Genomic DNA, 21,885 nt, shown 5'->3' with positions numbered 1-21,885 from the left:
TACTTAATAGATGATACTTAATGCTTCTCAACTCAGTTTAAACAGGAACAAAAAGACCTTCAGAACTGTTCATAATCAAATACCCTTTCAATTCAAATTCACAAAATTTAGACTCCGAGCAGAAGGGGTGCACCTACCAAACCCCGTGTTCTGTGCTGGGATATCACAGCAGAGTAGTTTAGTACAGGGAAGAGGAAATGGGGATTTTGTGAATCATGTTGCAAGTCTGTAATTTGCTTTTCTTCACCATTTCTCCTTAGCTTAGGTAGCCAGAGCATGCACCCAACAGAAAACGGAAAGATGGAAAGAAACGAAGAAGAAAAAGGAGGAAATCACAAACCAGATTTGAGAAGGAACTCAGGAATGAAAGCCTACCATTGTTCTGGCTTTTTATCACCACTTTCATCTCTGTCTGTAGTCTTTTTTTATTGCCCCACTTTCCACAGAACTTAATGGCAAAACCCACAATCAATTTGAATAGGGCTCTTGGATAGGAAAAATATTTGGAATAGGAGCCTGCACTCCTACGTGGTTACAACATGCCCACAAAACATTGGGACGGTGGAGGCATTTAGCTTATTTGAGACACCCAATGCAGAAACACAAAAGGGCCAGTCCCTGCGCTAGCACAAGCGGCTGTATTTCCAGATTTGCAGAGCTACGGGGATTTACACCAGTTAAGGACACCATACAAATCATTCTACTGTTCTAACTTTGGCTACAAATCACCCCCAGGGTATTCAAAATACCTTACTGTCCCATGTGAAAATATCTGCTTACAAGCTTTGCTTACTCCACAATTTCAGGGCTGCAAGAAGAGCCACACCAGAATTGCCTTTTTTTCAACAAAACTATGCTCCAGAGACTAGGAGTTTTCTGTTTGTTTTAAAATTAAGTTTCTTATACACACACTTGAAAAACAAATATTACAAACATAATCTAAATAGAAACTGAAGAGAACGGACTACAAGAAACCCGAGGCAACAGCTCAGAGTTGTGAATTTTCACAGTTATTTCAGTGAGGAGCCAAATCCAATTTAAATGTTTACTTTTTCAACTGTACCAACACTGACCATATTAGCAGAAATACCTTACCCTGTGCTCTTTTAACTTGCTTTCTGTATCTTCAGTATCTGGTTTCTGTATCTTCTGTACCTGGTTATCCCATAACCAGAAAAGGTAAATTTCTGGGGATTTTGAAGACAAAAAATATTTCAGAGCTTTTTGAAAGAGAAAGCAGGAATTTGGGCCAAAACGTTGTCTTCGGTAGCTATGGGATTATCAAAATCTGGTTTATTTCTCTAACAATGAGAAATTTCTTAGTCCTCATTTACTCTTGACCCATGATAACAGTTTATCTAGCAGTAAAGATGGAGTTGCCATACTGCCCTGAATAGCCCTTTAAAACAGGGAGAATACAAAATAATGCTAGACTTTATGTCTCAGTTCATTCTGAAAGAAAGTCTTTCACAAGAACTTTCTGTTAAGTTTTCCTCAAAACCTCATATTTAATTTTGTGGGTGGGTTGTTGTTTGTTTTTAATATCAGGATTGGGAGAGAATGGGAGTGAAGGGCTTGAAAGCTGTTTTTTTTAAGCCCCTGGATGTTTTTGAAGCTTATCCTTCACAGGCAAAACTATTCCAGAACCTTCTGCAAAATCTTCCATGGGTTTGCTGTACATCAGCTAGGCAAAAATTTAAGATGCATGGATGCAAAGTTGGACAGTTTATGTGTAATAAAATTAACAAACAACACGCATGCTCACTGAAACATGGTTTCTACTTCTAACTGTACTCACCTCATCAATCCCTGTCTGAAGGAAGGGCATGAAACAGATTCCCCGTCCCCCTCTGCAATTTTTAGGACTAGGAATAAACAACAGCGTCTGCGTGTCATTCCACAGTTTTTACAATGCCATTGTAGGCTTTTACCTCTGGAAAGGGCAGAAGCAATAAGGCAGCTCTGAGCAGACTTGTCTCACTGAGATTCTCTGCATTAGTTCTGTGCTACAAGGGGACGTGCAGAGTTTCAATTCGACCAGCTGGTTTTGAGAGTAGATAAATACAAGTCCTAGCAAGCAATTTGCTACAGATGTCTGTTTTAACAAAGAACCTGGACATGTTAGTTAGAAGACTTACCAGGTCATTTCCTCCAAGTTAAATCCCTAAATTATACACTCAATTAGTCGGCAAGATCGCTTTTAACCTGCACATTTGAAATATTTCTAGACAGAGAAGACTTTCACCAATATTCAGTTACCACCTTTGTTTCAAATGGCTAAAATGCCCTAAAACTGAGTCTAGGATTCAGATAGTTTGCAGGAATCTTTACACTGAAAAGAATAAGGGCCCAGCTACCACAGAAATACACAATCAAAACACTTTGTTTGCAATGACTTAAAAATCCTTTGCAAACCTGACAGGCCTTCCAGCCGTTTAGCTTGCGCTCATGTGTTCACCAAAAGCAGAAGGCTGAAGTATGCCGTGACACAGGCAGGCTTGGGAACGGCTGCAGGCAACAGAAAATCAAGGAAAATTTGCCACAGGAATATGAATATATCTGTGACTTCAGTGGATCTGAGAGGGTAGAAAAAGAAAAAAATCCATGTAAACCAGACACATTTTGTCTGGAATGAAATTCAGCCTTCCCGCATTTCACCTTTAAGAGAAATTACCATGACAAGAAATGCCAGTGACCAATTTGGTAGACAAAGTAGGATGTCCTTCAGTTCACTAATCACCGCCTGTAGCTATGCAGGTCACTGCTCGCAAGAGACTGAAATCCTTTAAAAGGTAAATCTTGCAACAAGGAAGACAGCTGTTGAAACTGTCTTTTCAAAGGACACCCCCATAACTTCAGAGGATCCTGGGTGTAGCAGAAGATCTCGCTGCTCTAGCGCAGGACAGTACTTCAGCAACCCCTGCAAACTTGTCAGTTTGTAGTAGGAGCTCCCTGTTTATCCTTGGGCATCAGCAGAGGTTTGGGGATAAGATTTTCTTGCAGGAAGAACTGTGGGGAAGCCCTACTTCAGAATAGAGAAAGCTTTCCTGCTGTTCTGCGGCCTGCAGTCTATGCATACGGATCCCTATATTCTCGAAGACGGTTACCATTGACCACTTAAAAATAGAAACTGCGTCTCTCATTTTATGCCAAACTGGAACCCAGACCAAACCTACTTGGGCCAGTGCAGATCAAAGGATTACTCAGCCAAGGAGGTGCCCTGATGATGGGCACTGCTATCAGAGCAAGGTTTTTGCCCCAGACACCCCAGATACTCATACAAATGCGTTTTGTTTTCTGGTGCAAGTAGTGCTGTGTAGCCACAGTCAGCCTTTCATCCCCATGAAACAGAGTTTAGAATTGATCTAAAGCGGCTTAAACACTTCTGATGGGAAAGACAGCTCCTACAGGCTTACTCCGGTGGTTGCTACATTAGGTGTCAAGTTTTTCAAACCATACATTTTCTAACATGGCTCAAAAGTAGTAATGAAATCAAGGCACTTCCACCCAGGCAGCCTGGTCGCCAAAACACGTCAGGCTCCCACTACATACGCACAGTTTCCAATCTGAGACACAACATTTAAAAAAAAAAAAAACACCACAAAAAAATAACAAAACAAAATTGAAATGTAACACACAGCAGGGTCTATCACAGGGCTCCTTTGAAAGCCGGCTTTCCTCTGGGGATTTATCAGGAGCACAAATCTAGCTCACCCCCATCCCTCAGGATTTTACGATTGTAATCACCACTGGAAATTTCACACCTAGGGCATAGCCTCAGAGCCCAGACCCAGCTTTCTAATTACACTGCGGGAGCTGGTGAAATCACCAAGCTAATAAACACCAGATACGTTAATAAATACCTCACTGTCCTTCGTGGGAAGGAGTCCGTGGGCAGTGGTGATAGCTGCCTCTCTGAGCTGGTGGCAGCCTCCCTGTGGCACTGAAACTCCCTGCCTTCACTGTGGAAGGGGATACAACTGCAGGGACCTCCTTCCAAATTTCTGACTTGCGTAAACCTCTTCCTGCCAACTCCTACAACCGTGCCAAGCCAACCCACAGGATCCTGCCATGTTAACGTAGCGCAGGTGACAGCATTCGTTTATACTTACAACATACCTGATTTGCTTTTCATTTAATTCTTCATCTGAGCAGGGCAAGTTTTCTCCTCTGACATACCCTGTACAAGCTACATAGCATCACATTTTCCACAAACAAATTTTGGGGTCCTGTCTTTATTTGCAGAGAGCTACTCCAGCCCTGAACACGATCCCTTTCTACTGAACAAGCGGCTATGGGAACCAAAACTCCACACCTAGGTTTAAGACGACAGCAACCACTGATACTATCTCTCACTTATCAATCCAAGACTGGGCAAACTAACCTTAAGAAGAGCTTACTGAACCTTAATAAAGGAAACAGAACTTGCTAAAGCATTTTTCTCCCCACACCTGTGCTGACATTCTTACGAGCACAAGAACTGAGTATGCTGAACTTCTTGATTACCGTGCATGAGACTTCAGGGTTTCTTTTGACACAAAGGCAGCCTTGGTTCACTCCTAGTGGTGTCTTCTGCCACATACCGCTTCACTTTGGCCCATCAAGGCAAATGGGAGCTGGGATTTCCTGGAAGGTGACCCTTCCCAGGCACAGAAGGAGCCAGTCTGGCCCCTTCAGTGTAGTCCCACCACTTGGGCTGGCTTCACACCCCATAGGGACAGGGCTGGAATATCTCCTTCAAATGCTCCACAATCATCATCAAGTTGAATAACAGACTTTCCTTACAATCATCACTTCAAAGCATTTGAAAGAGGTGGAATGTAAGAGTGTCTAGGTGATGACTTACCATCTGAACTTGCTTTGTCCCCAGCATTCTGGGGCAGAATTAGGTTGGCTCCTCTTTGCTTCTCAAGTGAAGGTGCCAGTGCTGAATCTAATGTTTTGTCTATCTTAGGAAAGACAGCAGAGAGAGTTGTCCTCTACTCATTCCTGATTCACACTCCTGCTTCATACAGGACCTGAGCACTTGCTCTGCGTTATTTTAGTCACAACAATATGCTCCTAAGTGCTGTTTTTTGAGGAAAACTCCCAACTTTGACTAGATCTGAACAGTACCTTGCTATAATCTAGTGCAAAGCTGTGGATTCACATGAAAACTCTAGGAACTGTGAAAAATGAGGGGCAAATTCAGCATGGGAAGAAAATGAGTAGAGGCTACAGTAATCCTGGATGGTACCAATACTGGTTCTCGCTCTAGAGAGCCATCCTCCTGGAGGCAAGAGTGGTGAAACACAGTTACAGAGGAACAAAACACAAAAAGAAAAAGCCAGGAAAGCCTCAAAAGGTACTTTTGTACCAGAGTCTGAAGAAGGTGTGAAACTTAGCTGCTTTTCACTTGTTTGTACACCTCCACAGTGAAAAAGGTAGAACTGGTGATAAATTTGTAATTTCAAAATACTACATACATCCAGCTCATCCTTGCTGGGTCTAAGTCTGGATGCACTGAGCAATGCCCAGAGCCACACAATACCCAGTGTTTTCACCAGAGTCTTCTAGTAAGAGGACAAGAATCACCTCAAAATTTTACTACGAATTAATGGCTTTTTACACATTCTTCAAACAACGAACCATTAATCCAAGGAAAGACACCTTCTGTGTCAGCACAGTAAGCCACTCCCTTTACAGCACACAATATTTTGTATGGTTATCTAGCGTTTCATGGAGTATCTAATGCATAATTCAAAACACTTCCGGCACCTAGGCTCCACCCTGAACGAGATCATTGGCAGCACTATTTTTCAAGCCTGTCTACCTTCTCTGCAATGTGAGTAAACAGCTATGGGATGGTCTACGGCAAAGCCTCTCCTTACAGTTGCAGGAGAACTCACTGCATTTTCTCTCTTTCGTTAGAGGAAATTGTGGTACATTTAGGAAGAGCGTTGCAATCTTTTTTTTTTTTTTCCCTCCCTTCTCTCCAGTCAGCACAGTGCATTCCACCGAAGGGAAAACTCACTTTCTGTGCTTTCAACACTGCGGTCTGCTTTCCTCTTTCAGTGTGATGTAAACACACAGATAATGGATTCCTGAAGCAGTGACCCTGAAAATGATAAAATCTGCCTTCTTTAGACGGCTAACTTAACAAGCAAAGAAAGAGGCATGAGCCAAGTTTTGCTTTTTTTTTCCTCGTGCTACAAACTTACCTTTTTAAAGCAAGTACTGCAGCCTAAGATCTGACAGATATCCAAGATAAAGCCTCTAACATATTCCCTCGTGTGTAAATTCGGAGCCTGGATTTTCCATGCCTTGCTTGAGGAACGCCTATGTTGCCAATGTTTAAGACACTGTCATTTTATCTTATTATATCCAGCACGCAGCCATTACTGTGAGCCAGTTTACAAGATAAACAAAGTACTATGAATGAAAGTCGGTGGTTTTTTTTCCCTCCCTCCTTAAGCCAACAAATAGGAACATTCTTTGCTCTAACCAGGCTCTTCCTCCCTCTCTGACAGGAACCACAGGACCACACTTGTGGCACAGACCAGAGTAAAATAAGAAACATGCACAGAAGGGCTGAACTTCACTGTACTCGGGCTGCTCTGGGATTATTTACGGAGTCACATGGACAGAGAAGCGGAGGAGGAGGTTTGGTTTTGGGTAAGAATTCTTTTTTATTTTGAAACTGGAATGCTAGAGTTCATTCATCCCTGGGACATGCCTTACACAGAGAAATAGCGGAGCTTGTTTTACCCTGTCTGAGGCAGAGAGATACCAGGCACAACCCTCCTCTGCTGCACTGCTAACAGCCTGGGTTTCCAGCACTGGTCAGAGGCCTATCCTTTAGAGCACATGACCGCTCCCCAAAAGAAACGTCTGTTTTCTCGCACAGATAGAGAATTTAATGGGAAGACATTAAAGGACACTCTCCCTGTCTAAACGCCGAATAATACAAAACAAAGAAAATTGGGAACGTTAAAGTACATGAATGCTTTCCCTGAGATCTTCTACATGACCAAACTAATTCCCTTGGAAGTTATGCAACTGCTCTTCATTTGAAGAAGCTAAGCCACCCGCCTTTACAGGAGGCATGCAGGGAGTGGGAAAGGGCTCTCACACTGCAAGCGGCTCCCAAACACAGCCGGCATTTTATGATTAACTTCCAGAGTTACAACTGCATTTTATTTCAGGAAAAAATAAATAGAAAGACCACTTCCTCACTCTCCCCCTTATTGTTCTAAGCAACTTGGTCTGGGTTAGTTCTCATCTGTAATGCTGAGTGGCTCAGAGGTTGGACATGCATCTTAATAAGGCTGAGGACACCTTCAGAGAGGTAAAAGCCACACAGTATCTCTTAAAAGAACACAAAGCTTTTTCCTATGGCACCACTTTTGGCCTTTCTCTTCAACTCCTTGAGGCAACGAGACCAAGCCTAGACTCACATGTTTAAGGGGATCATATCATAGCAACACCTAGGAAAAAAAAAAAAAAAAACCAGCACAGGCTTACCTTGTAACTGCTTGAATCTTCCTTCTAACTGATTATAGTTATACTGCACCTGAGCTGCATATCCTGGGGACAAAGGTCCGGGCATACTGGTTGATTTTTGTAATTCCATTTACAGGTAACACAGGGATACGACGAACTGCAGCATAAAGGAACCACAGGTTTCTCTACCATACATCCAAGTAAATCCCAGCTTCCTCGGTAGTTCGGCTTCAGTCCCTAGAGAAAACGCTCTCGCTGAGCCCGAAGTACATAAAAAGCTTTGGTTCAAAATCCAGCAGTGTGGGTTGGCGGCAAGTTGTCTGTAACAGATTCAAACCTAAAGCACCATGAGGGGTTTTTTGGTGGGGTTTCCCCCCCCTCCACTACAGGCAACTCGAATTGCCTGTAGTGCTCGAATCTGGTTTCAAATGCTCGCCTGGCTCTGGCGAAACTCAATCAAATAAAAGCAAGCCTGTGATTCAGCCCCAAAGCAAAAGCAGCATGGAGCCAGGCGCTGCCGTCCTTGCCAGCGCTCCCAGGAGCCGCGCACACCTCAGACCTTTCTGCTGGTTTGTAATATCATCGGCAGCCGCCCGGGTGCGGGCTGATGTCACTCGATTACCACACAGCCCCGCGGAGGAAACGAAGGCTGTACCAAGGGCGAAGGGGCGGCGGAGCCGGGGAAGGGCAGGATGCCCCGCGCAAGGCTGCGGCACGTTCTTCCGCTGGGCGCAGCCCGCGCCGCGCCGCGCCCCGGGGGCCGAGGCGGCAGCGGCGTCCCCAGCCCGCCGCTCCCCGCGCGCCGCCGCGGCCACAGCAGCCGGCGGTACCTTCCTCAGCAAAGCTGCTGGAATTACAGTCTTTTGTTAAGAGCCTCATGTAACGGAAAAGTCTCAGGTTACTCTCACATGAAAAGGAGGGCACTTCTCTTTATTTATCTGCAAGGCTGCTCACTTCAAAAAATAACACACGCACACAGAAGCACTCATTCAGTATTTAGCGACAGCCGAGGAGGGGACGCAGGAAGATGTACGCTCCAGCACACTGGGAACAAACGAAAGCTTTGTGAAAAGATTCTTTAAACGGCCAATCCCTGTCTCTTCGTTTTACTTTACTTGTTGATATTGAGGATTTTGACATCTCCTATGTATGTGGCTCCTTGCCCATTTATCAGCGTGCTGGGTATTACTGCAAGATTAATTGTTGTCTGGGCTATGCACTGGAGGGGGAGGGCTGTAAAATAAATTAGGATGCCTTGCCTCTGATTGGCACCTTAATACCCTGCTGTAATGCAAACGTGCACAACAGAGGCAGGGCTGGGTACTAGAAGTCAGTTCCTGCGGATGGTATTAGACAGACAATGTCAGTTGTCCCTCAAGGGCAGGAGCTCCTAGCCCTCACTTATTCATATGTGAAATTAAAAGGTCAGTTCCACATTCGTATTCTCACTATGTAGCATTTGCCTGTTCGTTTTTAAAGCTGCTGATAACGTTCACACAAATGTTTTCTGGTTTTTTTTCTTTTATTGCATTTCCAAATTCCTTTCCAATGAAATCCATGTTCTCTTCTCCTCCCACTCCGTCCCGTCATGAAACACTTCAGAACGTTGCCTTTGTTTTGATACTGTCATTTCACAAGATTTTAGTCATGTAGTAATTTATGTGAGGACAATTTCTGTGGGAGAAGCTCAGTCCACTCCCGCTGACTTGCTGCAGCTCCTGCTAGGCGTAAGGTGGAAATTCAACCAGCCATTACCAACACACTGGGGAACAAACGTGCAAGAAGTCCAACCACGAACACTGCTGATTTAGGGAGAAGTAATGGAAGTCAACACTTCCCAACTGAAGCTGGGGTTTCCAAAAACACATGGACTGTTGAAAATGCCTGGCTCATTGCTCCTCAGGTCATAAACACGCTTAAAATATTTATGGCTTTTAGCGATACTGTTTTACTTAAAGTAACAACATAGCCCTAGCCCAGAGTTGCTTATTATATTGATACAGAAAGGCTTTTACTAGCTTATTTCAGTGAGCCCCTTCATATCAATATAGCTTATTTTTTTATACAAGACACTTGGTACTACAGCAGACCTCAAGCAGAGCCTAAAACATTTTTTGAAAGTTGGCCTTCAGCCTTTTCAGCACTACCAACACTTGTGCCACGAAAGACTCTTCAGCTGCCCAAGACAGACTTCACAGCATCAGGGAAGAAAGCGACTGCCCGTAGGGGCAGCTAAAACACCTGTGGTACGAAGGACCGAGGCACTGCAGGCTCGTGCCCTAAAAGTGCGTTTGCAAGGCGAAAGGGGGATCTGAGGAAGCACCTGCACTTGTCGCTGCAACAGGCAGGATGCTGCTTTCCAGACAACAATGCACTGATGTGGCACGGCGAGTCCCTCGTTCCTGCTAAACCTTTCCCCCATAACCTCTGTACAGCCAGCTGTCCGTCCAGCACGCAGGGACCCACGCACTGCAGTTGCGGCCGTGGGATTTCCAGGCTGGGGTGGGAGAGAGGAAGGGCAATGCAAAAAAATACAAAAGGCTCCAAAATTTACAGGAATGGAGCTCAGTAAACTGAGCCATTAATATACAAATGCAAACTCCCCCAAAGCTCAAGGAGAATGTTTTACCCAGCACACAAGTACAGGCTTATTTCCGTCACAAAATTTTTTCCTGCAGCTTTCTACCAACAGCAGCTTTTGCCTGCAGAGCCTGACCTGTGTTATAATTAAACAAAACCCTTCCCCTCAAGAGCAGGCAGGCAGCCAGGCCCTACCTGCAGGCATATCAGCTCATTACTGTCCCACCTTGAGCAAACAGGTGTTGCTATGCAAGCTCAGAAGGTAAAACTGAAGTCCAAGTGACAGACAGGAGAGCTGGAGCATTTTGAACACCATTGAAGGCCATAAATCAGGCACCAAGAACTCTCCCCCAGCTGAAAGCTTTCCCAACGCCTTTGGCAGGCAACACACTAATGCACGTGGCCATTATTAAAATATTGAAAAGTAAAATATTGAAAAAGCAAAAACATTAAAACTAAAAATAATCATTCCGCTTTAACCCATATAAAACAGCGACTGGCTCTCCCCACCCCCTCATAAAACATTAACACCACATACACGAATTTACACTTCGGATTGTCCCCTGTGGGACAACTGAATCTGGCAAGCTCAAGATTCCCAAGAAATATAGAACAAAAGTTGGGGTTTGAGGGGTTTTTGCCCATGACCCTGCTCTGTCCCACCCAGTAGCACAAAATGCTACCTTAAAGAGAGAAGGAATTGCAGCAGGCATGGAGCAGTGCAGGCTATGTAGCAAGTAGGGGGAAAGCTAAAGACAAAGGGAAGTGTCTGTGTTTGAACTGAGCTGATTTTGTTCAAGGTCTGAAAAACAGAGACACAAGACCATAATGCGTTGTGGAGGACTCAGCAGCACTCACTGTGAAATTCTGACCTCATTTTAGCTGCCATCCAGGTTGGCATCTGGGCTGAACAACAAGTCCCCAAGCAACATATGTGACAGACTTTGTTAATGATGGTATCAGCTCCTGGGGATGGCCCTGACCGCCAGGTGCTGCTGACTCATCTGCCGAAGCATTACTGCTGCTTTGCTGGGCCCGGCGTACGTTGTGAAGGCTCCGCTTCACAGGTTGGTGGTAATTCAGCAGAAAGAGCAAAGCAAAATAGGGATCTGTCTCTATTTGTGAAACTCTACACTGTAGGTAGCAAGGCTTCTTAAAAATGGGCATTCTGCCACTTCCCATTTTTGAGTCACATCAATCCTAATATATACATTTGCTGTTGACTCCAAATTAGTAAACCCGAGACCAGTTTACTGCTGCTATGTAGCAATGCATCAAATCCATCACGAGGTTCTCGCATGTAAAGCCCTTTTTTATACCTGATTTCTACTCATTTTCTCTGTTTCTCTTTAATTGACTAAGCCCTTCACATTACTAATTAGATAACAAGTTATGGAGGTGAACTAATGCTTTAAAGGCCATAGACAACTCTTAGCACTGGTCCAAGTGTGACTTATCAAGTTGACACAGCTTGAAATGGTCCATGGTGTAATTCATCACTGATTACACTGTTGGAGAAAAATAAGGGCCAAATAATGTATATCAGGGAGGGAGGGGTTTGATGGGGTTCCCTCCCCCCCACCCAAATTCTGTTCTCAGTTTTCTCCCACGGCTGTGAAATAATTTTTGCTTGCATTCTTTGAATTGTACCTCTCCCAGGGTACTCAACTGGTAATGATGGCTTGCATTCTTTGTGTACTTGTTAAGAGTTATTAAATAAAAACGCAAATGATTAGCCACTTAACCATAATGCAAAGTGTGACTTAGTTGACATGATTAGAGCTTTGCAAAGCCTTGAAGAGAACAAGAGCTTGATTACAGCAATATTATGAATGTAGAAGTAACATTTGGAGGCAGGTGCTTACCCCAGAACAGAAAAGGATGTGTCCCGGGATCTGTCTTTACATGGTTCTGAAAATTGCTGCTAAAGTGAATGGGCTTCTACCACAAAGGAAAAAACCTAATGTTTCTAACATTAATTTTTTCCTTAGATCTAGTAAAATTACCATCCAAATCCATAATCCATAATCATCCATGTTTCTAAGATTGAACAAAACTCTCACTTTTCTCAGCCAAAGGAAATCCCTCAAGAAAAATCTTAGCACAATCTGAAAAAAAAAGTACAGACGAAAGACCCTGTAAGACATTCCTGGCCAAGGCTTTGGTTCATAACTTTTGCAGAAAGTAACTGGTAAGCATGCAGTGTTAACATTGCTCACACAGCCTTGCTAGAATTGGAATAGCTAAAAATTCCCTGACAACCCCATCCATCCCTCAGTCTACACTATCTTCCACCAATAAAGTCAACCAATATCGGCTGGCTTTACTGAGTCAAAAATAGAGATAGTGTGTGTGGTGGACACAATGTTCAAAAGAGGCCCACCCTCAAAATACATTTGCATAATGCATATCTGGAAAACCATGAAAGCAACACACAAAACGTTCCCTGGGTACCATAAAACAAATGCATGCTTTGTACTGTTGTGTTCCATAAGAAAGATGCGATTTTACAACTCCATGAAAGACAATTATCTTTCTAATGGGAAGCAGAACACACACCAGAGCTTACAATAATTATGAATCTGGTTAATCATCACCCTTGTCTTTCCTCTTTACTCTTATTTGCTCTTGTAAATTCTCTAGTTGGTGACTAACTAGAAAAAAATTACAAGATAAAAAGGATGATTTATTAATCTAAAATGCCACAGAAATCACATAACATTTGCTCTTCTCCTGAAAGAGGGTAAAGTTCTTACACATCCCCTCAGCAACACAGCTGAGAACTGAAAACCTGCAATCATTTGCTCTTGAATTCTCTGCTGGCCACCCCGTCTACACAGTAAAAGACGAATCTCTCCCTATATAGGCAACAGAGTAAGGCAAGATGGTTTTTGCTGTGATTTGTTCTAGAATGTAATAGGAAACAGTTGTACAATTTGCATAACATCAATCCTGAGGAGTTAGCTGTTTTCCCTCCAGTTTGTATCTAAGATGCTGGAACACAGAGAAGCAGCCCACACACTAAGCAGAAGCTAGCGTGCCAACTTAATTACCTCTTCTGCAGGTATTAGTGGGAACAGAACCATTCATCTTATAAACCTGCCATTTCCTGCAATACTTAGCAACTGTCTCAGAAGAAGGTGAAATAAATACAAACAAAACAAGAGATCTTCTCTTAAGTAACATTTCCATTTCAGAAAGTATTTAAAGGGGATTTTAGGTCAGTAGCAAAAACTGAGGCATTTGGTCCCCTAAGTCCCTTCCACATATATTCTGTGACTCAACGTGGACTTGGAAGATCCAATGCAATCAAAATACAAAAGGAAGGGGCAGACTAAAAAGCAAGAGACAACAAGGATTTTTATTACAGAAGGATCTGTTCACATGTTTTCCTCCTGCTGTGTCCAGGCTGGCCTTCCAGCAGCTCCGTGCCGCGTCCCAGGCACAAACCAGCTTTGGGCTCAAGATGAACCTCTAGGTTGTGATGTCTGAGACCAAAGCAGCACAAAACCTTTGGGAATCTTTTCACAAATCAGGCCAGAATATCAATTTATTACTGAAACTGGGTCAGTTCCACCTGGTTTCGGGTTTCAGTTTACACAAGTCCCAGATTAACAGGAAAGTTGACATGACTTTTGTAACAGCATGTCCTTGCTAACTGCAACAGCGGAACGCTTGCCAGGAGAGCCTGCAGAAAAGAGCTGCATGAGCAACTCACATTTGGAAGAAATCATGGTTTGTGTTGGTTTGTATTCCAGTCCAAATGGTTCTCCTGAACCGTACTGCTTCCCCAACTCCATGAACTCATCAAAGCAGGGAAGCCATCACTGGAAAACCATAACAATTACCTTCACAGGTTTTCTTTGTGGCCCATGAAATGCACTTGCTTTGCTCCGTGACCTAGATGAATAACCCTTGAAGTCTGTTAAAAATCAAGTACAGTGCACAGGTACGCACTTAACATACTTGCTTTCTGTGAAATTCTGGCATGAAAACAATTCCTGATTTTCATCCAGAAAATTCCTTCTTATGGATTTTCATGTGCGTTTTTAGAAGCTGGAATTATTTTCATTGCCTCTCCCTCCTTCCTTTCCTCCTCTATCTGAATTGCATCTATGTTTATATGTAGGAAAACAAAAGAAAGATTCCCACCCTCCCTTTTTTTGTCTTCCTTTTGCACTGTGGTTCCCCCCCCCCCCCAAGTTTGACCAGGAACACAGAAGATGCACTGTTGCTACACCATCATCATTCAGGCATGAAAATTCAACCTCCTGCTGCTCCTGAGGAAAATGGGAATTGCGTGAAAACAGCAAGCACAACACGCTGATCTTTACACATCTCCATAAGCCAGAGTATTTTTGCTACTATTTCCCTTGCTTCACATAGATTGAACAGCAAACATACAAACTATATCAATGTTCACAAATATATCCCAATTGTGACCAGCCACGTTCACAAGTGGTCAGTTTAGGGGAGAGGAATAAAAAAGTACCTCTGTGTTTGCCAGTTCTGTAACTGGAGGAGCTTGAGCCCCTAAATTAGAAACCTCTGCAGTTAATTGGGCTCTCTACAGTTAGATAAGAATCTAAAAATCAGGAATTTTAGATCCTCTTATACCTAAGCAACAAAGTTCCAGAAAAGCTGAGGTAGCACAGGCTTGCACTGATCCTGTAGTTCATTCAAAATGAAAGAGAAGGAAAATGGTAGGAAAAAACTGTTGGAAGTTTTAAAAAAACCAACCACCCCAAAAAAACCAAAAAACCCAACAGAAAACCCTGACAGACTAGATGCAGAAACATGAGCTGAAAGCCTCATTTTTACAGTCAACAGAGAGAGACATCTCTGTTTATTTTTGAAAAATCTTTCATCAAATCTCACCCAACAGATTTCCCTGTCTGGGAACTGCCTACCTCTGCAAAAAAGCTTAGTGATCAATTGACAAGTACTAACTATCTCAAACTCATTAAGTTATTACTCCAGAGCAAACCATATTTCATTTTTATATAATGTATAGAATATATTATACACCTGTATGTCAAATACTGGCCACAGTTGACACCCATCCACCTTAAAGGCTTAGTAACATTTAAAGGAAGCAAAACTTCAAAAAATCATCATACAATACACACACACAAAGTGGTTGGAAAAAAATAGTAGCATTTGCATTGCTCACTAGGAGAGTTGAAAACTGTTAGTAAGAATGCTAGAAACTAAAAAAGTGGAACTTGGAAATGGACTTTCACCATCCTCTCTACTTGTCTGGTCCTCATCGCCGTTCCTGTTCGTTTTGCCTCTTCCCCATCAAGGCAATTCTTCTCAAGGCAATTCAGGTTTGTGTCTCTCCAGGATATTACCTCAAGATAAGAATCAAAGGTCTGATCCGAGAGAACGATTTCATCACTAATCTTTCCCCACTAGAAGAGCTCCAAGGTTAACAGAAATTAGTAAACATTTTTTTAATCCCGTATTGAATTTCACTTTGCAGTATGCTCTGCTAGACATTATTTATACTTCAGGGAGTGCTTTCATGCAGTATCCAAGCAACAAATAGAAGGAAAAATGTAAGGCACATGGCAGATTTGGCTGAATAAAAAAAATAAATACAGAAACATTGCTAGTTAGATGCTAAAGACACAAGATGAGAACATTCTCTTCTGCATATGCATTTTTGGTGGAAAGACTTCTCAAATTATAGGCTCATGACTCGGTTTTGAAATACATCCACAGCCAACCTCATCTCTGATAAAAGTAATAAATTTTTAAAAATTAATTGCCATTATTGGCACGTGGTTTCTATAAACAAGAAACCCTTCCCATTAAGACAACTCAGCAAAATATCTAAACACAGTATTGTTATTTCAATGAAGGGTCATTAATAGTTATCCCATGATTTCTCCATATTAAATAGCCCCAAAACATTGATTCCAACAAAGAACGTTATAGTTTTTTCAGTCTTGAGGTTTCTGCTGATGGGCCACTATGGGTCAGATTCCCAGCCATGGCCTTACAGCATGGCCTCACAGAAGCCTCGGGGTCCAGATTCTCAGCATGGTCTCACAGAAGCCAAGAGAATGCCAATTTATACCAGCTGACAATCTGGCTGGTAGGTCTCCTAAATCATCAAATTCAGCATGATTTTATCCCATCTGTACTACTCTGCCTGGCTTAGCTCTCACTAACTGCAGGGAGGGTACCTCTCAGTAACTATTTTCCCTCTCCTTGAGCAGCTGGTGCAGCCAGTGTTTTACTCCCCTTCACAAACCCTACGCTGCCTCAGCTGATGCAGGACACCACAGCTCACTCAGCCTTGCGGGCAGCCAAAACCACATCGCCCAGTGCTTTTACTCTTTCCCGATGCCATGGTTGTGAATGGATGACGAAAACAAATAGACGGGAGGGAGCTGTGCTGTGCTAGTCTGGGCTTTATGGCATAGTACTCACCTAAAACTCACCTGCAAGTAAAGGAAGCACAGTATGCAAGTTAGTACAGCACCAGTGTCTCTAATACCCTGGTATGATAAAGCAGATTTACCTGCTTTCAGGATTACCCTCATGGGTATTTCATCAGTAATATCCTAAAAGCAGATACGCATATACACACACAGGGTCAGCATATATATAATAATTTTCCACCTTACTCCTCTTAGGTACAGATGTCTTTTTATACTTAATCACTTCTTAACTACAGTACAGAATTCTCTGGTACTTCATTTTGCAAAATTACTGAACTGCTGTCCAAGCATAGAGTCAGCCCTTTGAGAATAAGGACTGGTGTATGTCTGGAGTTCTCCACGAGAAACTATGAGAAGCAGATACAGTACCTGTATTCCAGTCCAGGAGCTTAATACACAGGACTTCAAAGACCAATCAACACAGGCTCATTTGCTGGCAAGATGCTGGGCTCTCCTGTGTACATGTCCAGCTCAATATTGCTTAGTCTTGAAAGAATTTTGTCAGAGGTGTAAAATGACCGCAGCTGTCAGACTTTCCAGAGTGGGGCTACCAGCAGCCTATGCTGCTCCCTCCCCAAAGAAGCAAAAAGCCTATTTTTCCAGCTGTGCTTGTCCTGTCTGAGCAACATGTGCCAGCTTACAGTTATTCACCAGGATGCAATTACTTTCATGCATCACTCTGTTTCTATGTAATCATAAATACCATCTATGAAGCAGACAAGCATGCATGATTCCAGAAAACTCCTAAGTTACGTTCAGTGGTGCTTTTTTTCCAGAAGGTTGGCTCTGTGCTTGGGAAGCTACATCAGACTATGGATCTGGTATCTAATCAGACTACAAAGAATCCGACTTACACCTCCACGTAGTTTGCACACTACTTGTTTGATTTTAAAGAAAGACGGCAACCCCCCAAACTATGCATAACTGACAGCAAAAATCCTATTACCATAGCAATGATATACAAGTGACCTCTGTACCAAATTAGGTTTTTGATGGGGCATCAATACAAGTTGTTCATGTTTACTTGAAAGTTATTTTATGTACTGTAGACATACAGTGACACTTCCTTTTGGGTCAGTCTACTGATGATCTTTAAAAATAAAAGTGCTAAGAACAAAGTATTATTTATTGTCTGGTTTTTGCTACCTGCTTTAGAAACAGTTCTCCACCAGCAACTTCAAAGGCAAACACATAAATCAGCAGTGACAGGTGGGCTAAGCTTTTTCTGGTTTTATGATAAGAGCACAGTGTTCATCAGTAGTCACAGCCAGCACTGCAGGTGACATGCCCAAGTACAGCAGCTTCTCTGCTGCTGTGCTCTCTCCCTTGATGCCTGCCTGACAGAGAACACGCAAAACAATACTCCTGTTTTTAACACCCGCCTCCTATAGATTCTGGTAAAGTACTGCAGCTCAGAAACTACAGCTGAGAAATTGTTCCAGACATAAAATTCAGAAGGAAAGCACTGGGTGAGGTCGACATTTGGGAAAGCTTTTTCTGAAATAATTCCATCGGCTTTTATCTGAGCAACATAAGGTTTTTTTCCAAATAAGCCCTTTCATGGTCACCTGAGTAAGTCTGCATTAGGCCTTTGGCTGCTGAACAAAAGCATGGACTAATAACCAGTACTGCCATGCCAGTGCTGAGAAGACACATCTGCAGTTTCACTGCTGTAAGGTTTTTATTTCTGTTTAGTGCCAAGTGAATCCTTCACATGCCCTTCAAACTCCATTCTGAGTTCTCTTGCTGTTATTGAAATTAGTGCACTGATTTTCAAGTCCCAGATAGCTCAGGCACTAGATAGTCTTGAAATATACTGCAAGAGATTATTCTTAGTATGCTATTTCAAAGCTCTTAATCATTGTATTTTGTCCTTTTTTATTGACTTGAGACCTGAAACTTCATTCTGGCTATGCAGATTTTCTTGTCTTCAGTGTATACTCAAACAGTAGAAACTTTGCTAAGAGAGAGATGCTGGACAGCAGGGACAAGCAGGTGCACAATACCTGACAAGTACTACAAGCAGGATCTTCCTTTTCACTTTTCTGGGGGGTTGTTCTGCTGACTTTTTGCACTGGAGCTGGGAGAGGAATGGTTCAAATATCAGGGCCAAAAGAGCTAACTAGCCCCACATATGGTACCCAGCACTCTCCCATTGCAATTTTTCTCTTATCTTTTTTATCCTTAAGAAAGGGGTATTCCACTATATTAAAAAGAAAAACTTTCCAACAGTATAACTTCAGCCATAATTTCAATGATTTTTGCCCCCTTTTGCTTCTGGGAGAATTTAAGTTACTGCCATGAATTACAAGCCTTGCTTCTCTTTGTGCAATACGGACAACTAAGGAAAGCTGCACGACGAATGCAGTCTCCTTACCTTATTCTCTGTAAGGTTCATGAACAGTAATGTGCAACACTAGGAAGCATCCTCACTTATGCACAGTCATTTAGGTGGAGCAGAACAAGGAATGCACAGCTTCATCTGCCCTGTGCTAAGATATGCCTCTGTTATTTCATAAACTTTGAAACTATTTCTAATTCATATGCCAGACAGCTGAGCAACTGACTTTCTGGTCCCTCAGGTGAACACAGAGGACAAAAGGGCAAAATACAAATGAGCAGAAAAGTGAGTAGCTTCAGCCAAGCGTTTTTTAATATTGAATTAGCTAACTGAAGAAATGGAAAGTTTTGGAGGTGACAATTCTCATGCTACCTGAAAACAGCATCTGAGATGGCAAGCATGGTACACCTGAATGTCACAGTCCCAGACTGAGTGTGAAAAATTCTGCTGAACAACTGAGCTGTTTCTTAAGGCTTTCGTAAGAGCTCTGTGCACCAAGGTGCTGCACAGCAAATCTTGTTAGCTAATGGTCCTTGACAGACGAAACCCAACACCTGAGGATTTGTGAATGAAGAATTTTGCACAAACATGATATCTTTTTGGCTTCTGCAGAGCAGGTAGAATTACTTGGTCTTCCAGCAAGACCTTCCAGAGCACCACGGAGAACAAGGGCAGGTGAAAGACAATTTCCTACAGTGGGATATCTTACTTGACGAAGCAGAGATCAGTTACCTCCTTCTTATATCTGCTGCAGAGTAAGTTAGTTCAACATCGATGGCGACCAGTCTGGTTGCATATCCCTTCAAATCTGGATTCTGACTGAAAGCTGAGTTCCCAGATGATTTATTATTTTTGAACCGAAACAAGCCTTCACATTCTGGGTTTCATAGTATACAGACCACTTTAATAATACTGGTTACCAGCTGCTGTGCTGACTCTAGTGCTTTTCTACTATTACTATATCATATCTGCTTTAACTGAGCTTTTCTCCAATACCTTGCCTGTTCTGATCACAGATTATTCTAACCACCATCTCCTGCTTTGCTCTTTAAACATTTCAACATCCTGCTGTAACATGGGCCATTACGATTCTTTCTATAACAGAGTATCAGACCCTAGCTGCAGAACTCACTTCTCGCCTAACTCACTCTCTACCTTTCTTTATCTTCAAGGAAATAAGCTTCATTCGCTTTACGGTAAACTAGAATCAATACAAAATGGAAGCATCACAGAAGAGGCACTTCACAACTAGTTGAAGAATGTGCACAGCAGATGCTTGCGCCCAACAAAAGGATTCACACTGAGTAAACAACCGTTAGTCAGGCAGTGTAAAATGCCTACAGCAGTTCTACTTGTGAACACAACAGCTTGCATCTTATAGATGGGGAATAAAGAACCCGTGCCTGGTCTGCTCATTTTGAAACTTTTTGTACCAGGACAAGGAGATAATGATACAAGTGCATTTCATAAACTTCAAGAGGTTGATAGTCTTTTGATTTATCTTGTCACTTCAATGAAAGGCAGACATACTGAAAGACCTGGACATCCAGACAGCCTTCAGATACAACCAGCCTAAGACCTCTGAAAAGAAGAATGCTGCTGTCAGAAGATGGCCAGTCTTGGAGATGTGGGAAGATACTCGTGCCTGCAAAGAGCCAGCACCCATCTAAGTCAGACTGGAGAGTTATTCAGTAAATCTGCGCCCTGCAGGTGGTACACAACTACTACTGCTTCAGAGAGCAGTGATATTCACCCAGGAGAAAGCCATGGTGCAACAGATGGTCAAATTTATGGGTTTTGGAGCCCAGAAGAGCCTCCTGATATCACCCAGTTTGGCTTTGTGTGCACTACCAGCCACAGGCTTTCACACAGCGATTATCATGTCTGCTTCTGTGACAAGCAGCTGAATTAGCGCACACCTTTCCAGAAAGAGCCCATCTCGATTTAAAGAGTACAATGACAGAGATTATTGCTATCCCAGCTCCAGGCTGCTGCTGTTAAAAACCTGGAAGTGCCCTTCTGGAAGGATGCAAGGCAAGACTGCCCACCAGACACCATATCCAAATATACATATGTTGAACGGTGCCAGCTGTACCACGGCTCAGCCTTTAACTATAACCTTTGATTTGCAATACAAACTTCTCTTCATTCCTCTCTCCCTGCATCACGATGAGACTTTCAAGCAGTGCTGCAGCAGTGCAGTATGCTACGCTAAGTTTTGGCAGCACACAGTATTCTCAACACTAACAGCAGAGAATTAAAGGTATGAAACGTATCAAATTAAAATAACTATGAGTAATGCTTGTTAAGAAAAAAATATCATACTCTGGGAAAAAGTTTAAATATGCCTCTGAATAGAAACTTCAGTAAAATTATTTGCTTTCACATCAGTATTTGTTTTAGGCTAAGTAACTCAAGTACTTTCCTTACATTACTTCTCCTTGAAGTAAGAGTTTCGTGTTTATTATTCATTACTCAGGTGTGGAGCTCCACTTTGCCATAAAGGTAAGTGGAACAAACGACTGCAGTAAAGGCTAGACTAGGGACCCAAATGCTGCTCATGAGTTTTGGACTAGAAGCACTTCCCACCCAAGGAATATAATATAACCTATAATCACCAATGTGGCAGGAGTAAAATACAGTTTCTTCCTCAAACAAGATTAAACTATTAAAAAAAAGCCAAGTCGGGATTCTTCTTGTCTACCACCAATCTACCACCACAGGCATCAGTCAGGCTGCTCCTGACCCCACCTAGCACAGCCCCATTCGAGGCCAGGCATTTTACCTGTAATTTCAAATGCACACTGTGATGAGAACTGCTGTAATTAAGTGTCTTCTAAAGGTAGCAAAATTTAACACACATCCTTTCTGTGAGCAGTTCCATTAAGTTGATACCATTACTATCCTTCGTAAGGGTTATATGATCTGCTCTCTGCCCACCTGTGTGAACTATTTTATTTCCCTGTTGCTCAGCTCCAAACCTGATCCTGCCCTGTGCCTGACACGTAAAGGTGTTCTGCATCTAATGCA

The 21,885-nt window shown here is 42.7% G+C and overlaps 1 protein-coding gene across 4 annotated transcripts in view; it reads right to left on the bottom strand.

Annotated features, from left to right (window-relative positions):
• Positions 1-21,885, bottom strand: part of SPTBN1 (spectrin beta, non-erythrocytic 1) — a 137,737-nt gene that overhangs the window by 71,031 nt on the left and 44,821 nt on the right. Inside the window, exon 1 of one of the 4 annotated variants that reach the window (XM_075088104.1) lies at positions 7,504-7,642. The exons of the other annotated variants lie outside the window; for them this stretch is intronic. Coding sequence (XP_074944205.1) covers positions 7,504-7,612 — 109 coding nt within the window. The 5' untranslated portion in view covers positions 7,613-7,642. Of the gene's footprint in view, positions 1-7,503; positions 7,643-21,885 lie in introns of those variants that run through there. 4 annotated transcript variants of the gene reach the window in all.

Source organism: Phalacrocorax aristotelis, chromosome 3 (assembly GCF_949628215.1).
Source record: "Phalacrocorax aristotelis chromosome 3, bGulAri2.1, whole genome shotgun sequence".
Classification (NCBI taxonomy): Eukaryota; Metazoa; Chordata; class Aves; order Suliformes; family Phalacrocoracidae; genus Phalacrocorax; species Phalacrocorax aristotelis.
This window is presented reverse-complemented; position numbering and strand designations above follow the sequence as displayed.